Source organism: Lissotriton vulgaris, chromosome 4_1, assembly GCF_964263255.1.
Source record: "Lissotriton vulgaris chromosome 4_1, aLisVul1.2, whole genome shotgun sequence".
In the NCBI taxonomy this organism is placed as follows: Eukaryota; Metazoa; Chordata; class Amphibia; order Caudata; family Salamandridae; genus Lissotriton; species Lissotriton vulgaris.
The window spans coordinates 1,474,568,155-1,474,595,678 of NC_141691.1; the positions used below are offsets into that span (position 1 = coordinate 1,474,568,155).

General features: G+C 44.5%; 1 protein-coding gene across 1 annotated transcript in view; it reads right to left on the reverse strand.

Moving 5' to 3' along the window:
• Window positions 1-27,524, reverse strand: part of PRKDC (protein kinase, DNA-activated, catalytic subunit) — a 2,818,033-nt gene that overhangs the window by 1,135,730 nt on the left and 1,654,779 nt on the right. Inside the window, exon 59 of the mRNA XM_086965729.1 lies at window positions 14,855-15,067. Within this exon, the coding sequence (XP_086821855.1) occupies window positions 14,855-15,067 (213 nt within the window). The remainder of the gene's footprint in view (window positions 1-14,854; window positions 15,068-27,524) is intronic.

Sequence of the window (27,524 nt, forward strand, 5' to 3'; positions counted from 1 at the left end):
GGGGAAATGGGTAGCTGGATCACTCAAATTTCCACAGCCGTGGAAACAGCGCAAGCAAAGGCCGCATCCACCTCCGAAGGGCCCCGTTGTGGGGAAAGCAGCTCCTCGGTAGGCGGCAGCTGTAAGCTAAAGCGGCCATCGCCCAAGCCAACTGGAGGAAGGAAGGGCCAGGTCCGGAAAGAAGTAAGACGGACCGAGGAGTGGGGGACCGTCGGCTCCTCTGGCGAAGACTGCGGCCGGGGAGACGGCGAGAAGCCGCCTTTAGACAACCCCGGGGAAAAAGCCACGACTATTCGGCCTGTCTCTGGGGAGGATGACACCAACAAGCGTCGAACCTCTGGAGAAGAGGCGTCCGAGGACGAGTCAACGACTCAACGCCGTCAAGGCGCCGTAGAGTCACCAATCTGAGGCAGGACTTCGTCGTCCGACGCTGGAACGACCTCCGCCACAGCGCTCGGCGCAGAGACCGGGGCTGGGCCGGAGCCGGGACGGCGAAATAGTGGCGCCGGCCTGACCTCACACGAGGCAGTCGCCTGCGTGGAGGAACGAGAGGGACCCGGGGAGGGACGTGAAGTCCCCCGCCAGCCTCGACCCATGATAGGACGGGACGAGAGGGGCCCTTCGCCGACCTCTATGGCGCCGCCAGGGCCAGGAGTCGCCGGCGCCGAAGCGGCGTCACCTTGGCCTCAGACAAGATTGCCGCCTGTCCAGAGGACCGAGAGGGGCACAGGGGTGCAACCCGAGCCCCAGTAATCTTCCGCGACACCACAGGGACTCCCCCGGGAGTTTGTGGCGGTCCGAAAGAGGGACCCCCCGAAGGGCTTCACCCCAACGCCCCACATCCTCTGAACCTGGATCCGAGCCAGTCTGCGCCGGGGCTGCAGGCGGCGCCACGGACGGCTCTGCACACAGCAAGGGATCTGCTGCCCCAGGATTGGAAGGAGGAGGAGGAGAAGCCAGCGAGGCCCGCAAAGCCACCGCATATGTCTCCATCTGGGCTCTAGTCAACCCCACACAGGGAAACGGCAGATAGGGGGACGCAATGCGGGGCTGCACCACCCGCGGAGAGCCTGTGCCCCCAACAGGGCGGGAACTGATGCTTGGGGACAAACTGCGAACTTACTGACAGTTGAGCGACGCTCCTGTGACCTAGGAGAGGGACAATGTCGTTGAGGGAAGTAGTGGGTTCGAAAAACCCTCCGCAGGGGCCGGGTGGGGGTGATGTCGCTGACCTGGACATACGGGCAGAAAGAAGTTTCATCCTGCGCTCCCGCCGGGACTTCGGTTTCATCTGCTGGCACGCCTCACAATCGGTGGAGTCGTGGTGTTCCCCCAGACACCACATACAGATGGGGTGAGGGTCCGTCGCCGAGATCAGGCGTCCACAAGACGAGCATGTCTTAAAGCCCGAAGGCATTCGCACACTGTGTGCGCTAGTCCCAGTATTACAATTTTAATCGCTTCTGCGCAGTTCTCAGAATTGGAGGTGTTATGTTGTACGTCCTTATGTTATATTATCCTGCTCCGCTGTGCCTTCTGTCTTGTTGTGGCCTCCCGCTGCTTCTCCTGCCGCGTGCCCATGCCCAATTTTTCTATGACGTCCTACTGTTCCAGGGTAGAATCTTGAGCATGGGTGACGGTTGGAGTGGCAGTTGCTGGGACTTGTAATCCCGGTGAAGACGTGCTCTCTGGTGTCAGCTGCATTTCTTTAATAAAGGCTGTGAACTTACCTTCCGCCTCCTTCGAGTCTTTATAATTTTGGTGACGAGGAGCCCTGACACCTGTAAAACTAGTTGTACCTGAGGAACAAGGATATGCATATTCGTCTGATGATGAGGACATGAATTTATTTGTGTTACAAGTTGAAGATAATATGTTGGGCAAAGGTAGGACACCCATGTGTCATTTAAACATTGGAGGGGTGGAGATCTCCATTGTTGAGGATTCTGGATCTCCTTATACACTTGTAATTAAGAATGTGTGGTTAGAAAAATGTGTTCCTATTATTGATAACCATTTACTCTACCCAGACATTTCTCCTGAAACATTCAATGGGGTACCCATTAATATCCTAGGTTTCAGGGAACTGCAGTTCCAATTTAAAACACAACAAATACTTGGAAAGCTATACGTCTCTGTGGTCGGTGCTTCTGTTTTGGGATGGATCAATCAAGGGAATTTGGGGATAATTCTTGACCCAAAGAGCCCTGATATCGTGCTTTCACTACAAACAGAAGAGGATTACAAGAACATGATTGTCAAAAGTTATCCTCATGTATTCTCCGGGGACATTGGAAAACTTAAAGGGTTCGTCCACAAGATTAAACTTAACGAAAATGCTAACCCTTGTATACATAAATCTAAGAACATACCCTTCTCCATCATAGCGAAGTGGAAACTGAACTTCTTAGGATACAGAAGTTTGGTATCATTGAACCAGTGGAGTCGGATGAGTGGATTTCGGCATTGGTCGTCGCAAAGTAGTCCAATGGTAAGCTCCGCTTATGTGTGGATCTACGCGATCTTAACAAAAACATCCTTATCCACCAATTTCATTTGCCAAAAATCAGTGAGATGCTGTCCTACACTAATGGAGCTTAAGTGGTTTTCCACAGCTGATCTAAGTTCAGCCTACCACCAAGTAGCCTTTCACACCAACTGTAGAAGCCTCACCACTTTTGTTACACCATGGGATGTTTTAGATTTAGAATAGTACCCTTTGGATTGGCCTCTGCTGCAGCCATGTTCCAGAGATTGATGCGTACGCTCTTCAGGAATAAAAATGATCTCCTCATTTTTCAGGACGACATTATGGTGATGGGCACCAACAGGAAGGAACATGATGACAGATTAAACAGGGTATTAAGTATACAAGACCATCATGTCCGCAATTGCAAATTTGCTACTAGTGAGGTCACATACCTGGGGCACGAGATTAATGGGAATGTTATAAAACCAAAAAAAAACTACTCTCTGCCATTAGAGAAGCCCCCTATCTTAAAAACAGGGAGCAAGTGAATTCTATGCAATATTTGTTCGAAACTTCACCTCCAAAACATTTGCCTTGAGAAAACTTGTAAAACTTAGAAATACATTTGAATGGAACAGTACTTGTGAGGATGTTTTCAACAGAATTAAAGATGACATTTGCAAGGCTCCACCTCTTCAGGGATTTAATCCTTCTCTTCACAGCGTGGTCACCACGGATGCTAGTGGTGGAGGTCTAGGAGCAGTACTCAACCAAATCACTGATGCGGGTAATGAAGTAAAAGTGGCGTTTGCCTCACACTCGATCACACAGACTGAAGAAAGGTACTCTGTGATCGAGCGCGAAGCCCTAGCATGAGGTTTAGAGGACTTTAGGCAGTACATATGGGGGTAATTAGTCACACTTAGAAGTGACCATAAACCACTTGTTAAGGTACTCTCTAACAAAGGCCTACAAAGTGCCTCTCCCCGTCTTGTACGCATTTCCGTCAGGATTATGGATTTTAATTACAACGTGGAGTACGTTCCTGGTATAAAGAATCGTGTGGCAGACTGCTTAAGTCGGTTGCCTTTCCCAGACACTGGGAGTCAACCCTCGGATATTGAAACGTTGTGTGTTGCTAACATCCTTGAGGAGGTGCCCTGCATATCACATTCCAAATGGTTATCAGCCCTGGAGGGAGATACTACACTTCTTGAAGTAAAACAGTATATAAAGGATGGCTGGCCTGCAAAAAAGTCTATTCCCAAACAATTGCACAACTTCTGGGAACTCAGAGACAAATTGTCTAGCGAAGGAGACTTGATACTTAGGAATGGTAAAGTAATACCCCTCACCACTTTACGTGCAAAACTCCTAGATATGTGTCATGAAGGACACCTTGGCAAAGGGAAGACAAAAAGCAGGGTGAGAAACTCGTATCGGTGGCCGGGTTTTGATCTTGAAATTGAGAGAAAAGTCAGAAACTGCTCAGCCTGTGAGAATTCTGACAAATCACAACACATGCTTAGGCCACCCCTCCAACCCCTTGCCAGTCCCTGCATGCCTTGGGTTAGACTAGGCATTGATATTTGTGGTCCCATGTTGGGAACATGACAAACAGTTGTTCCCCATTGTGCTTGTGGACCATTTTTCTAAATGGCAGAAGTGGAAGTGGTACCATACCATAGTTAGTTTCTTGCGGAGGTTATTCCTTACAGAAGGTCTACCTAAATGTACTGTGTCAGACAATGGTCCCCAATTTATTTCTGCCATTTTCAAAACATTTGTAAGGGAGAATTGTATCACTCATAAAACTACTTCATTGTACCACCCAGTAGGTAATGGGGCAGTCGAAAGGTTTACTTGTGTCATGAAAGAAATAGTGCAGCTAGCCAACCAAAACTACCTTTCATGGAGGAAATAACTCATCCACAATTTATGGGCTTTCCCTGTAACTCCCTGTGAGTCTACAGGTACCAGTCCCTTTGTACTGCATAGAGGCAGAACCCCAGTTACCAAAGATAATTTGGGTTGGCTCACACCCAAGAGAGTTTGTTGGTCTTCTGGTAAGGTGAAAGAGAAGTTGTTACACTCACAAATGACCAGCAAAAAATATTATGACTCAAAGCATGCATGCAAAAAAGTTAACTTACAGGTGGGTGACAAAGTCAGGGTAAGGAGAACTGAGTTTGTAGGAAAGGGGCAAAGTCACTTCTTTCATTTTCATTTCATTTCAAAATCTTTAATTCGGTACATTAGAACCATAAAAGATACATAAAAACATTCAATTTGATGTAATTACAAGGTCCAAGTAGAAGTCCAAGCGAGCAATTTATACAAGAGAAGCACGGAGGGTGGGTATCTGACCCGTACATCTTTCAAAACTTAAATATTAATATAAATACATTAAAAAGGCACCAAAAATTTAAAGAGGAAGACACATGATGTTCGAGTTTGGAAACGATAACCAATCATTAAAGTTTCAGTATTATTAAGATGTGAAACAGTTGATATCTATGCCCTTAATAATTCAGGGTGCAATACGAACACAAATATTTCCTTGAGACAACTATATTATTTAAATCACTTCTAATACAATACAGAAGGTTCACTAGAGTTTCAGGCCCACTTTAGCTCGTAAAAAGCTAATTGCTAGCAAGAATCTACTAATGCCAAAGACAATGACCTGTGTAGTATCAGTTTTTAGGATCCTTTCCGCCTCTTTATATGATCTCACACCTAGATTTACACAAAGCGGTTTGACCCATCTTTTCCTAGCTACAGCATAAACAGGACAAAAGAAAGGGATATGCGACTCATCTTCTTTGGCTTTACCGGAGCATAAAGTACATAAAACATCTGTCTTTCCAGTATGATTACTGGACAGTCTTGCTATAATTGTGTTAATATTCAATACACCGTAACAATATTTCATATATAGTGTTCACTTCTCACAACCCATGGAAGTTAAGACAGTTTTCTGTAACTCTGCCCTCTTAAGTGATGGTAAAACCTGGCATGTTTCTTCATTGTCTTTCTGTAGGGTTGGCGGGATCGCTTCCCCCTCTCATGGTATTTCTGACAACCAACGTCCTCCTTCTTCCCCAGACTATGAGGGAATTCTGGATGGTGGTGCCTTTAGGGATTCTTACCCACAGAGGACAGATATTGTGGCTCCTGACGGTGTAAGAGTTCCTGATGGTATTACCACTCAGGGAAACAGTTGTAGTGCTTTCAGTGGGGAATTATCGGAAGTCTCCCAACAATATCCTGATGTGAGCAGTGCAACTTTTGAACATAATAGTCTTGATATTGACTATTTTCCCTTCTAGAAGCACTGTTAGAAAGGAACCTATGGAGAACAGGTACAGTAGGGTTGTCAAACCACAAGCTAAATTACACAACTTTGTGTGTGACTAACGCCATTGGTTCAGCCTTCCTACTCGTTCTGTTCCTCACTAGTTCCTCCCTTTCCCCCTTTCTTTTTCATCATTGAGAAGGAGATGTGTTATGTTGTACATCCTTATGCTCCGCTTTGCCTTTTGTCTTATGGCCTCGCGCTGCTTCTCCTGCCGCGTGCCCATGCCAAGTGTTCTATGACGTCCTACTATTCCAGGATAGAATCTTGGGCATGGGTGACGGTTGGAGTGGCAGTTGCCATGACCTGTAATCCATGTAATTTGTGCTCTCTGGTGTCAGCAGCATTTCTTTAATAAAGACTTTGAAATTACCTTTCGCCTCCTTAGAGTCTTTATAGCAGGGTCACCTATATCCGTTTGTATTTGATCTGGTTACCATTAACATAAAAAGAAAAATCTGACCCTGTAATCATTTAAATATGAATTCCAGACTGCAAGCTACTTTAACGGTGTCTGAAGGCTACTGGTAGCTCGAGATCGACTGGTTCGAGACACCTGATTTAAGTCAATAAGGAAAAGATACAGTTGATTTTAGGTCTCACCTAGGCAGAGCATGCGCTGTCTCTCCGAGACATCAAGTAATTAGTATATGTGGTGAAACTCCACCTATTGGTTTTTACTGGCTTTTTATTGGTTTGTTTGCTTGTCAGCTTCAATCTCTTTGTTTCGACAGGCTAATGTGGTTTTAGTTCCTCCTTAATTTGTTTGGGAATGCTTATGCAGCACCGCCTAACTACTGTAAACATGCTGCTAGTGGAATGAAGTGTTTGTCTTGGAACTCTTTTGTGTTTTTTTGTTGCTTGCCTATTCTGATCGTGCACGTTTTCTTTGTATTGGTGATCTGTGAGCGTTAATGTTTTTGTGTGGTGTGGAAATGCAGCACATAACCTGTGTATATTGGGAGGGGATGTGCTTGAAAGGACAAAACTTTAAATGTAGGAGCTTGGAAACCAGGCTTTTGTGTCCGATTTTGCGCAACTGTAAGTTAGTTGATATTTCGGTTTTACTATTTTATATGCTATGCAGTTTGTGTTTGTAGTACTTGATTTATATGGTAAATTGTATTGTAAAGTGCGCGCAAAGGGGTTTTCTAAATTTGTGCCTTTTATCTGCATTATAGCGAATTTTATTCTCAATTCCTCTTTTTTTTATATATATGCTGTGCGATCGGCTTCCGAACTGTTTCTATTTACACTCCAAGGTCAGCTCCAAATTTATTGTAGTTGCATGACAAATACCAAAACATATGTAAATATCTGCAAAGCAAAAAAAGCTGGAGGTGTATTTAGGAAGCAGCTTTAGCCACATACTTTTTTCCCCCCGAGCTTATCATCCTGTTGTTTTTTGTAGCTTACAGATCTGCATCCCACAGAGGAAAAGATTACGATCTGTACAACAAGGTTTCTTTTCACTTCATTAGCTTGATCTAGTTTCCTTTCGCAACTGTAGGACACATGCTAAGTTTTCACACAACAGCAGACTTTTAGGCTCCTTTTTTCCCAAAACAAATGCCAATATACTAGGATTTATTCACAGAGCTACACAAGGCAGCATAAAAACAACATTTTTGAGCTCCACCTATGTAACTTTAAACTTATACTCCAGCTTTACTGTACATTTATAGCTTTTATTTAAATTAGGCAGATACATTGCTTTGGCTCAACTCAACATATTTAACCGTCCTTCGGTAAAATAAAATACATAGTGGCGTGGTCCAGCTGCACTCCCAATGGTTCATTTGTAACCGAAGAACTGCCAGGGCTGTTATTAGGCAGCATCTTTTAATGTCCTTCGGTAAAATAAACAAGCATTTGCAATGCAACAGGTATCACATTTACGTGAGTATGAGCTATAGACATTGCAAATAACAATGATTGTGACCAAATGGTCCACAGAATTGCTGCCTCTATTAACAGGCGCAAACTTGGAACTGTAGAAGGCCTTCTCCAATTTTGTGTACCTCCTTCCTCTACTCCAAACATACAGGCATGGTAAATGTAAATGTCCAGTATTTGTAAAGCGAGAAAAAGTACCCGAGTGCATCAAGCCGCTCTGGGCAGTCGGGAAGATTAAGTGAGCTCTTGACCAGAGTGACATGGTGCTGGGCTGATCTGCATTCCGGCACCGGGATCGAATCGTGAACTCCATGGCCCGGAGTCAGCCACCCTGGCCGCTGTCACACACCTCTTCCCTGGTATGGTGGTGAACTGAACAATTTATTGGAGAAGTGTGGGTGGAGGGGAAGAGTGGTTTGCCTCTAGTAATTGCAGGTGGTAGAGGGCATTTTTAGTGACTCTGAATAAATTCAGAAATTATATTTGGAAGATTATAATATTATGTATGATGCACAGTGTGGTTTCTAGCCTCACTACCATATGGAGTCAGTGTTACTGGCAGCACTTGATCACGTACACCCACCAATAAAGATGGTGTCAATGCTGTGATATTATCAGACTGCTCTGTAGCCTTTGATACTCCCGACCAGGGGGACTGTCCAACAATAGTTTCATCCTACTCTAAGTGAATGCACCATAAATGTAGACATTATCCCCTCTGACATTCAACTTTGGCAAAATGTCATGCTGTTTCACAGCGATCTGCTCTTTTGCTATATTTTAATCATTCCCCAAGTCAACTCGTTTGCAACTTTGACCTTTAATTTTACATCCATGCAGACAACACCCAAATCCTCCTGAAAGTGTGTGTGGATAGGAAGGTCAGAGGCAGTTTTAAATACCTGATGGCGATCATCAACTGGCTGTTAAGAAACTGGTTCAAATTAAAAAACAGCAAAGTGCTCAGCTGACCCATTGCGGTATGAAAACGCCACGCTCTCTTTCTTTCCAGACTTCACCCAGGCGGTGCAGAAACTGAGCGTAAAAAGGAAACTCAGAGACAAGGGCCTGAAATACTCTATGCTGTTTACAGCGAAACTCAGAGTGGAGTTGGAGGGGAAGGCCTGGTTCTTCGACAACCCGGAGATAGCATCGGACTGGGTGGACAGTAGAGTGCCGGAACTTTCTGAGGAGTGGCATCAAGAAGCGACGGAAGAAGAACAGGAGCGAGAGTTACACCAACTACGTGGACTGTTGAACTGAACTCATGGCCAGCTGAGCTGGCTTAGGTACTCGTTTGAGTGGTCGCACTGGAGGGACACTGACATTGATCCTAATTCAGGAGGAATATTGGAGGGGGGGGGCTGAGCGATAGTTCCTCCTCGTTACTACCTTTAGTTAATTAGATTAGGGTGGGGCGACAGGCACACTGCGAGTTGGGGTGGGGCATTGGACTTATGCAGGGGTGCAGGTAGGAGGGGAGGGATGGGAGGCAGGGGGGCATGATGTTTTTATAATTTTTTTGACTGCAAGAGATTTTTTGTAAAATATTGTTTATGTTTACGTCGGGTGACACAATCGCAGCGTACAGTGAAAGGAGAGGGGTATATGTCTCGGAGTGGGCAAGGATCGGGGATAAAGGCGCTAAGCTGGAATGTCAATGGCCTGGGAGATAGAATCAAGAGGGGGATGGTGAATCAGCTTATAAGAAGGTATGCCCCAGATGTTGTTTTGCTCCAGGAGAGCCACCTGATCGGTAATCGATGTATGGCCCTGCATAGAGGTGGATATAAGTTAGTGGCGCATGCTGGGTTCACGACTGGTTCGAGGGGTGTTGGCATACTGATTAAGAACTCCTTTTCCTTTGCACTCCGATCTACGTGGGTGGACCAGAGAGGCAGATATGTGGGTGTTTCAGGACAGCTGGAGGGTAGAACGGTGACATTCCTTTCAGTCTATGTACCGCCTGGTCTCCAGTCTGACACTTATCGTGATTTGAGTGCGTTTTTTTTCACGCTGCCCTTGGGCCCTTTGATTCTGGGGGGTGACCTTAACGCAGTATTAGATGGGGAGTTAGATAGACACCCAAAGCGGATACTCAGGCAGTCCCAAAGGTGGCTCCCAGATTTTCTAGAAACGCTGGGGTTGGTGGATAGTTGGAGAGTTCGACACCCCACACAGACGCACTTTACTCATGTGTCTGCTGCGCATAATAGTATGTCGCGATTGGATTAGGTCTTAATTCCAGCAGCCGAAGCAGTAACATTCAGAGAGGCCAGATACCTGGGTAGAGGCATATCAGACCATTCTCCCCTATTGGTGCGACTGGATAATGGGCGCTTTGTGGCCGGTAAAGTTGCTCCCATTAATGCATTGCATTTAAAAGACCCGAGCACTAAGAAAGATTATCCGAGGTTCGGATCATTATTTTCGGGAAAATGAGGGTAGTGTCACTTCAGCGGGAACTCTTTGGGAAGCATACAAAATGGTGGTTAGAGGTGAGGTCCCTTCCCTGGCAGCAAGGAAGAAAAGGAAACGTCAGGAAGATATAGTTAGGGTGGAAGGCGAGGTAGTGACACTGGAGAAAAGAGTGGCTGAGTCCCCAAGTCAGGAGGGTCTCCATCTTCTGAAGTTGCGACAAGACGAGCATAGGAGTCTCGCCAGAGAGAGAGCAATCGATCAGAATAATATCACACAGAGCCGAGTGTATGAGCATGGAGATAAGGCAGGGAAGCTGATTGCATGGCTAGAGCGAGTGGGCATCTAGGCTAGTGCCAGAACTGGAAGGAAGTGACTAATATGATCAAGGATCCGCAAGAGGTGGCGGAGGAGTTCTCAGAATATTACAATGGGGTTTATACCTCGATCAGTGCATACTCCGAGGAAGAAAATAGTGAGATGATCAAAGACATTGGTTTGCCGATGCTGTCAGAAGATGATAGGAAATATTTAGACTCCCCCTTCGCAGATGACGAAATAGCGCAGGCTATACGTGGGACGAATTCTGGGAAAGCTACTGGCCCCAACGGGATACCTATTGAATTATATAAATTGCACGCTCAGAGGCTCGCACCATTTCTTCGCGCCATGTTTCATGAGAGCCGGGAGGAGGGCCAACTGCCCTACGACGAGCGCGTGGCCAACATTGTAGTAATTCACAAGTCAGGAAAGCCGAGGACACAGTGCACCTCCTACAGGCCTATCTCACTGCTCAATGCGGAACATAAAATACTGGCCAAATTGCTGGCCACGAGACTGGTTAAAGTTATCACCAACCTGATACATCCTGATCAATCAGGGTTTATGCCGCGTCGAAACACTGCCTTAAATCTGCGCAGATTACATAGTGTCCTCGGTCGCTCCTTCGACCCTGTAGGAACCGGCTGTCCACTTGTCTCGACGCCACAATGGCATTTGATAGAGTTGAGTGGTCTTATTTATTTGCTGTATTGAGGAAAATGGGTTTTGGAGAGGAATTTATTGGTTGGGTAAGATTGTTGTAAGCCAATCCCTTGGCCAGAGTAGTGCTTAATAATTGTAAATCAGTGGATTTCCCCCTTGAGAGGGGCACAAGACAGGGTTGTCCCTTGTCTCCGCTTTTATTTGCACTGGCACTAGAAACCCTGGCGGTGTGGGTCCGATGGGACCTGACGATACGAGGACTGCGTTGGACGCCAGAGTGGGAAGACAAAATTTCGCTATATGCTGATGACATTCTGCTGTAGCTTACTAGGCCCAGGGCATCTCTGATTTCCTTTTTTGATATATTATCAATTTTCGGTAGGTACTCCGGGTTCGCGATTAACTGGTCAAAATCCGTATTATTTGTCTTATCCGGAGAGCCACCTATGATTCCGCAGTCATGCCCCTTGCAGATTGAGCGGGTGGGTTTTACATACTTAGGAATTTATATAACGTTTGACTCGAAGCTTAGATTTACACACTATCTTTGTTCTCCTCTGAACCGGTTTTAAAAAAGATGTGGAGCGCTGGAAGGCTCTCCCGCTATCACTTGCAGGGAGAGTAGTGCTGTTTAAAATGATGTCACTTCCATGGTTCTTATATGCCCTTCAGAATGCGATGGAACCAGTTCCGATATCCTATTTTAAAGAAATAGAGGCGGGGCAGAGAAGTCTCCACTGGGACGGACAGCCTAGAATAGCATTTTTAAAGTTGACCCTACCTTGGTATGATGGAGGTATTGGACTCCCAGATCTGAGGAAATACTACTGGGCCTCCCAATTGGCTGCCATCAATCAAATAATATACGGTCTCCCAGGAGATCCTGGCTATGCCATAGATCGTGAGCAAGCACCGGGAGGAGACATTGGCAGGGCATTATATGCTAAAATTGGGCGATTCCCATTAGCGGGACCCACAGCGCACGCTGTGAAGGTGTGGCATACTGCCAATAAAGCATTGGGCTGGGAGGGGAAGTTAACTCTAGCAACACCTCTGTTTAATACTGAACAATTGGGGAGCCTGTGGAAATCGAAGGGCTTTGATAAGTGGGATCTAATTGGTATTTCCCAGATAAAAGATGTCTGGGGCAAAAATGGGATGCACACTTTTGACACTCTGAAAGTAAAATATAAGCTGCATGATAACGAACATTTCCGCTATCGGCAAATCAGACATGCTTTCCTTGCCCGTGTCCCGGGGGGTGAGATGCCCCCTGAGGCTTTGCCACTAGAAGATCGAGTTTTAGACGGACACCTCCCCGTGAAAACTATTTCCCTAATATATAGAAAGCTGGTTAATCATATGGAAGACCCATTAAGGAGACTTAGAGATTAGTGGGGGGAAGATGGTATGGAACTGGATGATGAAGACTGGACGGAAGCAGTTTCCTCCCCTAAGGTTGTGGCTATCCAGATGAGATTACGACTTGAGCAGTTAAAGATCCTCCATAGGGTGTATATTACTGGACCTCGATTGGTGCGGATGGGGCGGGGAGAGAGTGCTGACTGTAGGAGAGGATGTGGAGAACTTGGGACCTTTGTCCATGTCATGTGGCATTGTGAGCAAATACAAGATTACTGGTCGAAAGTTCATGAAGTGATGGCGGTGGTGCAGGGGAAAGAGGTGAGAATGGAGGCCCGAAGATGCCTATTGAATGTGTGGGAACCCACAGATCTTAATACATATCAGAAACAGTGGGTGGCACTGGCGTGCATGGTGGCCAAAAGAAATATTGCGCAATTGTGGGGGGCATCTCGAGCGCCCGGTATTACGAAGTGGGCTAAGGATTTAGACTGGTGCATGCTAAGGGGAAAAATGTATATGTCGCAATGTATATGTCGCCAGGGGTTGCCTGGGCAAGTGGGGGAAGATCTGGGGAGCATGGAATGACTACAGGGGGGGATATGTGAATCACCTGAAATAAGACTTAGAAGGGCCAGAATCCCATGGATCCTAATTATGGAATATCATTGTATTACATCCTATGTCGAGACGTTGTCACCCTGGTACTGAAGAAACTGTATTTTCACCCGACGTCTGTAACGTTGTTTTATTTTGCATTTCTAATAAAAATAAATAAAACATAAAAAAAGCAGCAAAGTAAATTTTAGTGGCTGATGGGAATGAAAACCAAAGGAATCCTAGATTATTTGCTAGTGCCCTTGGTGAATTTCTCAAAACATCCAGGGTTGTGAAAAAATGGGCTTGAAGATTGATGCAGACCTAAATCTAATATACCAGGTAACAGCAGTTAGATCAGTGTTATCCTCCAACACAAAAATTATGGAACCTTTTGCTGTTGCTTGCTATGCGTGACGTATTACAACAGGGATGGCTTTGGTTAGAGTGCAACTAGATTATGTCAATGCTTTATATTCAAATGGCAAAAACCCTAATGAAGAGACTGCAAATAATCCACAAATATCCAGATTAATTAGTAAACCAGTTCAAAGATTCAACCATGCATCATCATCAATAGTAAATGATGCTTTTCAATTTCCTCAAGGGGTTCTTTGAAGGTTATATATCCTGAGCATAGAACAATGTAAAAGACTATTTTCCTTTATAAAGGACCATTTTCTTATGATTCCAAAAGCACAAGTTCTTCAGTTTCTCTTTAGACACATCTCATGGTTCACAGACTGAAAATTAAAAACAGATGTTTTCTCAGGTTTAGCTTCTAATTTTTGTAACAATTTTTTTTACTAAACACTGCTGCATCATATTCCTGTTTCCTTTCAGAAAACATTTTAAAACATCACATCAATTTTCAAAGATGTACGTGTCCAGGTTACTGATATCTTGTTTGACTACTTCAGGAGTCAATTACCTATAGGGGTTTGCACTTTACAAAAATAAAGTAGCACAACAATATTGGGGTTTGCCTCACTCAAGCCATAGTTACATTTCTGGATAACCTTGGCCTGAGTGGAAGACTAGAAATATGGTCTTGCTTAGTTTAGTTTTGGAGGAAAGCTGCATTCCAGTTCCCCAAATTCAAGACATCAGTTTTTTAGCTTAATTAGTTATTCCAGAGAGGACACTCCGAGGTATAACTGTTTATCATCTGCATAATAATTAATGTTTTTCCACTGTCTCTTGAGATATAGTGCCCAAGAACAGAACAGAGTTTGAAAACAATGGGTGATAAAGTCAGGTCTCATACAGATTCTTTCCTTCAGAAAGGTTGAGAATCACTTTAGCACAGCAGTTACAATTCCCACAAATTCATAAAACATGTACAGATGTTTAGTGGCAGACATCAAAAGTTTCTAAGTGATCTAGCAGAAACAAGAGGCAGACCTTGCCATGATCACAGAATGTCTAAACCCTGAGACAAACGTGTTCTTCTTTGAATAAATCACCCCATAATTTTATTAGCCCTTGTCATACATTTTTTGCGTTATTTAGCCCTTGCGCAATTATGTTTTCTACTACGGTTACTTTAGGATTCTATGCTTTGTTATACATTTTCTAACTTTATAAAACCAGTTAATAATTCTGATTAGCAATTTTCATTTATTTATACCAAAGGTATAAAGAAGAGAGAGAAAAGACCGGGAAAAGCAGGAAACAACAAATATACTATGCTGGTATAAACAAGAAATAAAACTGAACTATGTGAAGAACAAATACATTTACAGTGATTCTTTAAGGAAGTTCAGTACCTTTTGCTTTGGTGTCAACCTCATCTCCTGGCAAACCCAGCCGCTTCCTTCCAAAATTTGGTCCAAGGGGCTTAAAAGGGGCCCTCGATGACTTCAAATTTCTTTTGTTTTGAAAGAATAAAGTAGAAGATAGGGAATCTGAGGCTGTAGGAACAACATAATCTGCAAGAGTGTCCATACTACTTCCAGTCAGCCAATTGAAACTTCTTCCACCTAGAAATAAAGAAATATACCTGATGCATCAGCAAAAGCTAAAAATGTAAGCAAACTTATTACAACCTATACAATTAATTTATAAAAATGTTTTATCTGATTATTTTTGCTCCATGGAAAGCGAGAGGACACTGCCATAGCATATAGTGTGTGATGATTAGGTACATAAAATAAAAGTGTCTAAAATAAGAACATTTGTTGAATCTGTAAACATCAAATGTTTCCTCATCAGGAATAAAAAGAGTCAGCTACCACTATCTTCATCAGCTGCTTCAGGACAAAAATGCATCCAAAGAAAAAGAAAGCAAATAGTGGCAATCTATAAGCAGAAGAATGATCTAGGTAAAGCCATAAGAACTGACATCAGTGATGTGCACGTCTATTGTGTCCTCCAGCGGTGGTGCCAATCTTGTGATAAAACCCACAATGTGAATGTAAGGGTCGTAGTAATAATTTATAATCATAAAGAAATGAGGAATAGATGGAGTAATTATATATGGTGAGCAGAGCCCATGTGGTATATAATGCAATAAACCGTTGGCAAGCGATGAACTACTCCTCTGTAAAAACCGGATTGGCATTTGAGTATAGAAAACAGTATAAAGATGTGGACTGGTACATAGTTGTAAATATCAGCCTGTTGTAATAAAGTTTTTAAACAAATTTTTCTATATGGTCAGGATACTTGGTTTCTCCCCGTTGCTACTTTCTTCATTGGTTAAATCCTGCCTACATTACAAGATTGGCCCTTAGAAGTACTGATGAGCTGTTGATTATTGTCAAAGGTTGATGGTGCCATCATATCTGAACAAGCGGAGTAAAGTAAAATATATTAAACCACTCCAAGATGGCAGTCAAAAACGCGGACCACATGATAGGAGGTTCCGCAAACTGGATGGGCGTGCCCGGCATGCTTGTGGTGGAACATTAAAAACCGCCGCATAGAGGAAGGTGAGTGAGCGGGGAGTGAATATACCGAACGCTATGGAAGAGGTCCGGTAAGTGAGAGATTGTAGGGATGAACGTCTGGTTGTACACAGCGGGTGGTGATGGCATAAGGTGATCTATTGCTTCCCCCGCTTTAGAGATGAGTGAGTGATATTAGAGAAAAGACCGGTGTGGGTGACACCCGAGTGAGTATCCCCTAAGGAAAGGGAAGTAACGGACCATTATGTTTTAGTGCACAGTGCATGTACTCGGTGCAGCAGACTGTTTTTACTATTAACTGCGAGATAGATACAAGCCGATTTAAAGGGGAATGTAAACATGTATTTTGTTTTTAGGTTGACATTGAGCAACTGGTATTCAGATACTGGGATACGTGGACGCGTACACGTTCTCCCGAACTGGTGGCTGTAGGTATGCCATAAGGGGGCAACCACCAGGTAAATATCTGTGGCTTCCTTGTCCAATGAGCAATAACAAAAATTAGTGAACTGCAGTTCATAGAGCAACATTTGATGGGTGTCTCTTAGTTTTTTTTGTGTATGTGTTGTCTGTGTCTATGTTCCACAGGTGTCAAGCTGTTAAGTCACAGTGTGGCGAGGACTGACCCCTAGCCCTGAAGAAGTTGCCGATAAGTACTGATAGGCAAGGAAACATGTTGGCTTCATATAACAAAAGACGAAGTACAACAGTAGTTCTTTGTTTTTAATGTGAGCAGACACACAGCAGTGAATAAAGTTGGAAGTAGTGCTAGTATTTGTTTAGCTCGTTTTTAGTGGGTTAGAGCTAGACAATTGATGTTGGTGGCTCTGACTCTGGGGTCAGGATTTTTCACCAATTTAGTTGGGCACATTTGTTTCACATTGAGTTTGATTTTAGTGGGAAGGTTACCGATGATGATACGTGGAACACACTGATGAGTACTTATTAGTAGTTCCCTGGCAGTTGTTTCCGTGAGGTACCTTCCCACTTTCCACACACTTTTTACGGCGATTGGGTGGTAGGAATTTGTGGCTAGGAAACATACACTGGTTATGTTCTGGAGAGATAGACACAGACAAGAGTGTTTTTAAAGGAAGGGGATAGGAACACCCTGAGAGTACATCAAAGCGTCGCTAGTACTGTAAGTATTCTCACCATTGAGGGAGGCGGGGGATGTTCAAGATGTTTTATCCTCAAGATTTAGAGCAGATTTTCTGTGAAAAAAGTCCCTTGGAGTCAGGACAATATCTTCAGAATTGTCAAAACAATAGATAACCGTTTCACTCAGTCAATCGTGCATGCTTCGTTTCTACTGAGTTTTGCACAGAAATAGGGAGACAGGCTTTTCAATAAAAAGGGTTTAGAACAGTCTAATTTGTCATGCAAAAGATATGAACTGCTACAATCGTAAGACAGAATGCGAAGTATAAAATGTACAGAGTTAGCAGTAAGATGAAATAAAACGGTAATAGCATGTCTTGACAAATATTTATTAGGATACATACATAAATAGGCTAAAATACTCAACTGGTGCTGCTAAAATAATCCTACCCTAGTGTACCTAACCTAAGTCTAGTACGAGGGAAGTAGTAGGTGCTGTTTTAGCTATAGTTTAGTTTTGTTGTGCCAAGAATTGCCAGAAGTTTCTCTAGGTTCTAATCAGCTCTATACCTTAGAATGAGAGAGGTTGGTATCTCTTTCCCGGGACTCGATCTCTAACACCCCGCAAGGTGAGTCAGAAACACTGGAGTTGGATTCTCGGCGAGGAGGATGACAGCGTCTGGTAAGTGTGTCAGTTGGGGTCTTGACTTCCTTCGGGACTTGCTGTGGCAAGCCGCGTCGTGCAAGTAGGTAGCCGGACAGCACTGTGCCTTGCCATAGCAAGTGAAGGTATATTTATACCTTGAAGGTGTTTAGGAATGCCAGTATTGACATAAAAGTCGGGCATAAGAACGTCATGAATGAACCCCTTAGGAATAGATGTTCATGCATAATAAATGAGTTCTTGGAGAAATTAATATCCAAGCAAGGGGAAGTCTTAAAGGCTTAAGAGTCTGATTTTCCAGGAACTTGTTGTGACGTAGATGAACGGAAGTAAGTAGCCATGCCTGTATTTGGTTAGCATGAGCAATGCCTAAATAAGGGCTAGATTTCTATGCCTATATAAGGGCAATGTGAATTGTACCTATATAAGGGCATGAATCAGGAAATTCATACGGAATCCAAATTGATACACAACAGTTTCAGAAAGAGATGCAAACTTCATGTCTAGTTACTTGACTGCTATGTGGAAGGAGTGTGGAGTAAACTACAAATTTACCACTCCTTATTATCCACAATGCAATGGGTTAGTTGAAAGGTTCAACAAAACCCTCAAGGGCATGATTAAAGGTCTCCCAGAAAAGCTTAGGCGCAGATGGGACATACTTTTGCCCTGCCTTCTGTTTGCCTACAGAGAGGTTCCACAGAAAGGGGTTGGTTAAAGCCTATTTGATCTTCTGTTTGGACATCTAGTTAGGGGTCCATTGTGTCTAGTGAAGGAGGGATGGGAGTTACCTCTCAAACCCCCTAAACAGGATATTGTGGACTATGTACTTGGTCTCCGCTCCAGGATGGCTGAGTACATGAAGAAGGGAACACAAATGCTTGAGGCTAGCCAGGAATTGCAAAAGTCCTGGCATGACCAAAAGGCTGTGTTGACTGTTTATCAGCCAGGACAGAAAGTATGGGTGTTGAGCCTGTGGCCCCAGAAGCCCTCCAAGAGAAGTGGAGTGGCCCTCATACAATAATTGATCAAAAGGGAGAGGTTACCTACCAGGTGGACCTTGGAACTCCCAAGAGCCCCCATAGGGTGCTCCATGTCAATAGGCTCAAACCATATGTTGACAGGGCAGACATGGGCTTGCTCATGGCTACTGATGAGGGACAAAAGGAAGAGAGTGATCCACTCCATGACCTGCTCTCACAAAACCATTATGATGGTTCAGTTGATGGTGTAGCCTTGGCAGGCAGTCTCACTGTCCAGCAGCAAGCTGATTGCATAAAAGTTCTTAATCAGTTTAGACATATGTTTTCACTGGCTCCAAGTCAGACTACCTGGTGCACTCATGAAGTGGACACTGGGGACAGTCTGCCTGTTAAAAATAAGATTTACAGGCAACCTGAACATGTTAGGGACTGCTTCAGGACTGACGACCAGAAGATGTTGGATTTGGGAGTGAATGAACCCTCAGATAGCCCTTGAGCTAGTCCAGTACTCTTGGTACCCAAACCTCACACCCAGAATGGTAAGAGAGAGATGAGGATTTGTGTTGACTACAGGGGTCTCAATGCAGTCACTAGGACTGATGCCCATCCAATCCCTAGGGCAGATGAGCTTAGCCTCAGCCAATTTCTGAGCACATTTGACCTGACAGCTGGCTACTGGCAAATCAGACTAGCTGAGGATGCAAAGCCAAAAACAGCATGTTCTACCCCTAGTGGGTACTACCAATTTGTGGTGATGTCCTTTGGGTAGAAAAATTCACCTGCAACTTTTCACGGTTGATGAATAAAGTCCTTACAGGCCTGAAAGCCTGTAGTGCAGCTTATCTAGATGCTAATGCTGTCTTTAGCTCCTCCTGGGAGGATCACCTGGGCCACCTGAGAAATGTTTTGGAGGCCCTGCAGAAAGCAGGCCTCACTATCAAGGCCACCAAGTGCCAGATAGGGCAGAGTCAAGTTGAACACCTGTGCCACCTTGTTGGTGGAGGTCAGGTTCAACCATTACAGAGCAAAATCCAGACCATCATGCACTGGGTTTTTCCAACCACCCAGACTCAGGTCAGAGCTTTCTTGGGCCTGACTGAGTACTATAGGAGGTTTGTCAAAGGTTATGGATCTGTAGGGACCTCTTTGAATGACTTAACTTCAAGAAGAATGCCAAAGTTCAGTGGACAGTTAGCTGTCAAAAGGCATTTGATGACCTGAAGCAGGCCATGTGCACTGCTCCCATTCTGCAAAGTCCTCACTACTCCAAACAGATGCATTTGAGTTGGGGATAGGGGCTGTTTTATCATAATTGAATGATAAGGGTCAGGATCAGCCAGTAGCTTTTTAAAAAAATTTTTATCCTCATCTCACCAAAGACTTTCACAAATTTAACAAGCCAATTATTCCTTTCGCATCTGGGGGCCCCTTTGGCTCACTGTTTCCGTCTAGGCCTGTGGCCTTCCTCACGTAATTGAGGACTGGTGTAATCATAGGAATTTGGTGACAGGAGCCTTTTAGTTCTTAAACTATTAATTGATCAGGTGCCTTTGTCGTGCCCATCTTATCAGGGGCCACCAGATGTTAGGTGGACCATCTTCTCCAGTATCTTGCTCTAGCCTGGACATGTTAATGACGGCTTTTAGCCAGTCTTCCCTGCCCGGGGGGGGGGAGGAGAGGGGTGGGGGGGAGAGGGGTGGGGGCGGTGGCTTTCCACTTAATGCAGATCTCTCTCCTTGCCAATAGTATTAAGTATAGTAGAAGAGCTTTTTGAATCTGTGATAGCACTTCATTTATAGAATCATTCTTACCAAAAAACACCAAGAATAAGTCTGCTACTATATCTGTTTCAAAGATAGATGTTAAAATTTCCCCCACACCTTTCCAAAAAATTTCTAATTCCGGACATTGGATAAAAATATGCAAGTCATTGGCGTTGATATGGGTACATCTAGGGCAGCTTGGAGGCGAATTGGGAGCAAATTTTGCGATTTTGGCTGGGGTATAATATTGCCGATTTTTCACAATAAAGTAATTTTTCTTCAGGGAGGCAGGTTTTACATATTTATATAATTTCTTCAGTGATGACTCAAATAATTCCTCGATGTTCGGGGCGAGTGGCGTTAGATTCCAGATTGATGTAGGGGAGGTGATCTTGGCTTCTGCGGCTTCTTGGATTTGTGTGTACCAGAGAGCTAGCTCTTTCTTCCTGGGTCAGGGGTCTTGCAGCAACTGCTCTAATTCCCAGTTACCCGAAATGTCCCCCACTTCTGACTCGTACCAAGATTTTTATTGAAAAAGTTTTAATCTTGAAAAGAGGGGGCCTATCTTAGCTTGTAAAATTTCCCTGGGAAAGATGCCCTCTGAGTCTACTAAATCCGACCATCTAACTATCCCTGCACTTTTGATTGGTCTCGCTAAGCTGTCCTTCATGCATGGGTCAAAATCAGAAAAATACCCCATGCCCCATATACTTCTAATTTTATACCAGTTAGATAGTGCTGATTTCAAAACCTTAAGCCAAACTCTCTTGAAAATCCTTGGTGCGACAAATTTATACAAAAAAGCCTCCCTGTCCACCTCCACCTTCGACCAAGACCATTTCCCTAAGTAACCTACCCCAGGCCGATTGTTCAGGTAAAAGAATTGAGGTATCTTGGAATCAAAATAGTCAAAAATCTAAATAAAATCCTGCTGTTAAATCTGGGGAAAATAGAAAAGGATATAGATTATCTGTTTGCTAAATGGAAGAACCTCCCTTTGACCATCTATGGGAGGGTTAATTTAGTAAAAATGTCTGTGCTCCCTAAATTGACTTAGATTTTTATGCCATTCCATTAACTTTCCCCAGTAAAAATATCAGCAGGATACAGGGAAGAATAGGCAGTTTTATCTGGGGGCAGAAGAAGGCCAGGATGTCGTGGAAAAAGCTGAGGAGGAAGCTCCTCAAAGGAGGATTAGCACTCCCGGACATTAACTGGTATCTGATGGCCTTTCAATTCAAAGGTATCAGGATGTTACTATCTTTTTCTGAACAGCCAGTAGCTTATTAGCAGAAGGCTGACCCCCAGAGAGAAATGTTGGTCAGCTATTGAGAAGGAGGTCTTTGCTGTGGCTTGGGCTCTGAAGAAGCTGAGGCCATACTTGTATGGCACTCACTTCATTGTTCAGACAGACCATAAGCCCTCTTATGGCTAAAACGGATGAAGGGTGAAAACCCCAAACTTTTGACGTGGTAAATTTTTTTACAAGGGATGGACTATACAGTGGAACATAGACCTGGGAGTAACCATGCAAATGAAGATGGACTCTCTAGATATTTCCACTTAGAACATGAAGACTCAACTGGTCAAGGTTAGTTTAATGTCCTGACGTTTGGGGTGGGAGGGGGGGGGGTTATGTAGGAGAGTAGGATCTGCTTCTTATAGTTGCCGCCACTTTTTGCTGATGTTTCACTGTTTTTGACTTGGTCTGGCTGGGATCCTGCTATCTAGGACCCCAGCTTAGCTGCTTTCTCCTCTAATTTGATTGCATGCACTTTAGGTACACTCCAGATTGGATTCTGGGGTACTCTTATAAGTTCCTAGTATATGTATACTATGTACCGAGGGCATAGGTACCCCAGAGGTCTCCCAGGGGCTGCAGCATGTATTATGCCACCCCTGGGAGACCATTCAAAATAAAACCACAGGTCTGCTATAGCAGCCTGTTAAAGGTGGTGCATGCACCCCTTAATTAGATATAGGTTCACTATATCTACCTTATATCACTACACATATAAACCTATCAGTCACCCCTATGGCAGGCCTTATCAATCCTGAAGGCAGGGTGCTGGGTTTTCTGTGAGAGGGTACTCCTGCATGAGCAGAGCCCCTCTGCAGCCTTCGGAACCTATATTAAGGAGGTTTTTGTGATGCAGCAAACCATATGCTTCTAAGTGCATTATAATCTCGCGGCAAATGCTAACTTTAAAACGGCTGCAACGAAACATGTCGTGTTTGGTGTCAAACACCTTGGAATCATACCGGTATGATTCCACCCTCCTAGAGGGAGAAATATGACGACACCGGTACATCCGGCACCAGCTTAACAGAAACTGGTATCACAAAATGGATGCTACAGACACGAGTCTGCCCTCCTGCTGCTGAGAGAAACTCCAGCAAGGAAAGGCTTGACAATAGGTTTCCTTTCACAGGGAGAAGTAACCACCTCCCAAACAGGCTTTAGTGTATTGAGGCTGAGTGGGTGCACCCTGAGAGTGCTTTGATGTCTGCACTAGGGGCACATTTGGTGTCCCTGTGCATAGTTCAGCTCAAACCGGTTGCAGGAGCCATTTGCTCCTCCTCTGGCGCGAAACTGGACAAAAGACATGCGTGTAGCCCCACCTCTCTCCTGACCCTCCCATAGGTGGGTCCCCAGAGTTTGTCCCACCCCTTCCTTGGGTGTAAATTAGGAACCCCTGACTACAGAGATTTAGATTTTACCTGGCCTAACTCTTCTACAGAAACCAAGTACTTCGACGATCTGCACGACGCTGGACGACTGAAGAATCTCCCTTGGAGTAAAGGAGTTACTCCCCTGCTAAGCAGACACCTAAACGCATCTGACCGGTTTGCATCTACGAAGCTCCTGAGGACTCCGAAGATTTCTGCAACACAGAGGTGGATTCCCGTGGTCTCTGAGGTTGATCTGTGCTCTCAGCTATTCGGAGGCCCGTATCCCTCGTGGGGACAGTGCAAACCGAACCCCTGTGCACAGTGTACTTTTGCAGCAGCATATGCTTTCCGGCGACCCCTGAGGCTGTGCTTTGGTCTACTTGTAGTTGTGAACCCGAGCAGTGTTCCCACCGAAGATTACCCGCCTACACTCTTCGAGTGTTCCGCGGGCTGGTATTTTGGGATTCCTCTCGAGGTCCATTCACGATACCTGGTCCGTTGGCCTGTGGTTCCCTGTGAAGGTGTCTTTAACCTTCCGTGGGCTTTCCTGGTTGCTTCAGACGTGCCCTGACTCTCCATTGCTTGGAGAGTCCCCAGGATGTAGCTGGTCCTCACCTAAGCCTTGGGTTGCAGTTGCCAAGGCTTGTGGCAGGAAAAGTCAGTGATCCTTTCAGCTTCCTTAGTTTTAATATCAAAAAAATCAATGGGGGAAGGGATCACCGGTCCTGAGTAACCAGGGTTTATTCCCAATTCGTTTCCGGTGCCGATCAAAAACCCTCATTCACGTACCTATGATGATGCTGTCACGTTGCTAACAAAAAGGCGGTGAATCAAGATATACCACCATTCGAGCCTTGGTACGTGAATGAGGGTTTTTTATCGGCACCGGAAACGAATAGAGAATAAACCCTGGTTACTCAGGACAAGTGATCCCTTCCCCCAGCATATACCAGGCCCACTTCTCACAACGACACACACAATATATGGTCTGAACAGTGGAGTAGTTCCCCTCTGTTTCTGTGTGTGTAAAGGATTACCTCCCCTCGGATTGTGTACATATATATATTTTATTGCAACCAGGTTAAAATGGATGGGCACGGAAAAGGTTTAGGAGTTTTTTGTTGGACCCTTGAGTTTTGTATGTACAATGTTTTGTTTTTTGTGTGGCAATTTTTTTATATATATGTATAACAAAAAATAGATTAAAAAAGACATGTGAAAGAATTCTCGTCAAATATGCAAGATCCATTGAAAAGCATATCCATCAAAGAAACTTGTACGTCACCAGAGAAACCTGTGGATCCTATCGAAGTGTACTGAGGAAGAACCACATTAGTTCAAACTGCTCTGCCCAAGCAATCAGTAGTATCCAGCCCAGAGCGGATAATATATTTTGAGGCATCCTGACTTTTCTTGATGGTTTGAGCCAGGTTGGCCTGATGTGCCTCAAAGCTGCTGCAAATATCTCACCAGCCATGTCCTATGAAGCATGGGAATATCTCTCCAGCAAACAGCTGGCATGAACTGACCGGAAGGCTAGGCTGGCCGAAGAAAACAATCCGTTTCCCCGAGTGCCTCAATTCGTTCTAACTCTCTGTTTGGGGGAGTTGTAGGAAATGACTTAGGGCTCAACCTACAGGTGAAAGCCTCAACCGCGAAACATTCTGGTGTAGGGTGCTACGTCAAGAAGTGTCCAGGTATCAGCCTGTTCACCAATTGATGGGGGCAAGGATTAGACTATGTGCCCATAAGTATGTCAGTCAGGGCTTCACTGAATGGCAGCAAGGGTTCAGATCAGGATGTCCAGGTTGAAAACCATTGGTCAATACATTAGTTTTGGTTTCCATAGTTGACAGTTGTAAAACTAATACATCCGCTGCTATTTCATTACCATGGCAAAGCAGGCACTCTTATCTTTTGATGGCCCAGGGGAAAAACACAGCGTCCCAAGATATTTAAATTCCACTGACCTCCTACAAGTTCAGTACAAAATGCCATTATCACAGTGTGGGATAAAATAATCCCCCTCAACTTCATTGTCATCTCCAAAGGCTGGAACCAAAAAGCTGTTTGAGTGCTGGGGTGCAGTTCTCAGACAAAGGCATAGTTCTGTCTGAATCAGATTGGACTGGGTGAGTTGGTATGGATTCAGAACGTGACCTCAGTTGGGGAAGAGACTAAATAGCTTGGAGTCGGACAGCACTATTGAGGTATGGTCTTCCTCTGGAAGCGTCAAGGTCGATGTCAAAGGGACCAGCATGGACTTTTGTGCCGAGCTGGAAGTCAGCTCTAGTGCTGGAGCAGAACTCAAGAAGGGTTCAGGAGGCACACACTGTGGAAAGGTAAGACCCACTGTCAGCAACCAGAGTGGAGGCATCTGTGGATCCTTGGGGCCCGAAGGTGCACCAGAGGGAGTTTGAAGAGTGCCAAAGATTTGCAACATGGCCTCTTTAAAGAACTTTAATCAGATCTAACTTTACTAATTACGCCAGAAACACGGGGTGCATCGAGATCAGTTGCAGAATCAGCTCCTTGCTGGGGGACAGGGAATCAGACCTGACAACCCTGAGACTTCTCATGCACTGTGTATCTGGACTGAGACAAATCCTCTTTGGCGGTCTTCTGCTTCTACTTAAACTTCAGCCTACCAGAAAACTTGGACTATGACCAGGACCTGTTGCGGGAACGGGTCCATGCCCTTAGCTTCGAGTGGGATTTCTGTGACTTATTTTGGTGTTCTGTGATGTACAGCTGCACATTATGTTCCTGAATAGCCTAGGGATTCATAAGGACACACTCCTCGCAGGGCTTAGAGTTGCGCGCTAAACCCAAACATCACAGTAACACCTTGTGGGGGTCTGTTACAGTCCCTACAAGCTTAAACTCTATAGGAGGGGACATATATTTGCACACTGGGTAAAAAACTGAATTTTCAGTAAAAAATAGGCAATTGACATGAAAAAAGTTGGGAGCAAGCTCTAGATCCGCATACAAAGGCGGGGAAAGAAAGGAAAGGATGTCGACACGCATGAGTGGTGCTTATATGTGGCTCCACTGTCACTACAGAAATAAGTTAATGTGGGGTTGTATGGCACCACATACCGTCACACAGGAGTATTTTGTTTGAACCTTACCGATACAGTCTGACGTCTGCAAATATGCACAGTAACAAGTATCCATCAGAAATACTAAATCATTTAGATAATTAGAACACTGATAACAGCACCAGGGTGCAAATTAGTGTAATCAAGAACCCAAGCCACTACCCCCCTGACACACCCCACAACCCCACTTCCCCTACACTCCCCCCCCTTGTTCTTCTGCATAAACTTTTCGTTTGACTTTTCCTTCCTTCCTCGTCTCACTCGGGGAACGTTTAGTGGCACTCGACACATCCGTATCACTATTTCATGGTTGATTGCCCCTTTTTGGGCCCTTTGTTCCCCGATTGGAACTAGTTTGGGAATTAATATGGCGGATTCAACTGCCATGCATGTTAAGATACTGACTGTATTGATCGGGAGGTCTAGACACACCCATCATGCGATATCCCTGACCATACGATACACCAAATGACACTACACACTGTCAGCCGGACATGAGGTGGATACCCACAAGAGTCACACACCCATGCCACCTCCTATAGGACGCCAATACACAACATCCTGAGAATACATTGCCCTACAACCGGACAAATATCCAGTACAACGCAGCTATATTGTAGAGCAGAGCTGCTCTAGCCTCATTACTACAGGGCTTGACAAATGTAGAACTTACTCCGCATACACTATGGCTGCATTACTTACCTGTACTGAAACTTCTCTAATGCAATGATATTTGGAAAGATGCATACCGTTATATTTGGGCAATGTACATCCATGTATCGAAAGATTGAATACATGAACCAACAAAACACATCCAAGTAAAAAATAATCATAGGGTCTATATTAGACTATCATATGTATCTGTGCTGCGGATACCGGAATAATACCTCGTCAATACTACGGAATTTCTGAGTAAAACGGACAAGAACTGTTGAGTCTATTGATTTGGTTCCTTTTGTTATAAAAAGAAAAAACAAGACGTCATTTGAATGTAAATACGAAATGTTAATGCGCGTGATGCACACAATACTTTCTATGCTACCGGATCTGATGTTATTGACTGAAGAGCTGTGTATAATTTCTATTCTTACTGATTGACGTGTTGCAGCCGGCCCCAGGGTTGTAGGCTCCACGTTGTGTACTGCTTACTAATGCTAATAAACGTCTTACAAAAAAAAAAATCAAGAACCCAAGCCACAATATAACTCTAGTACTGAGATATGGCGTTTGCAGTGTCCACAC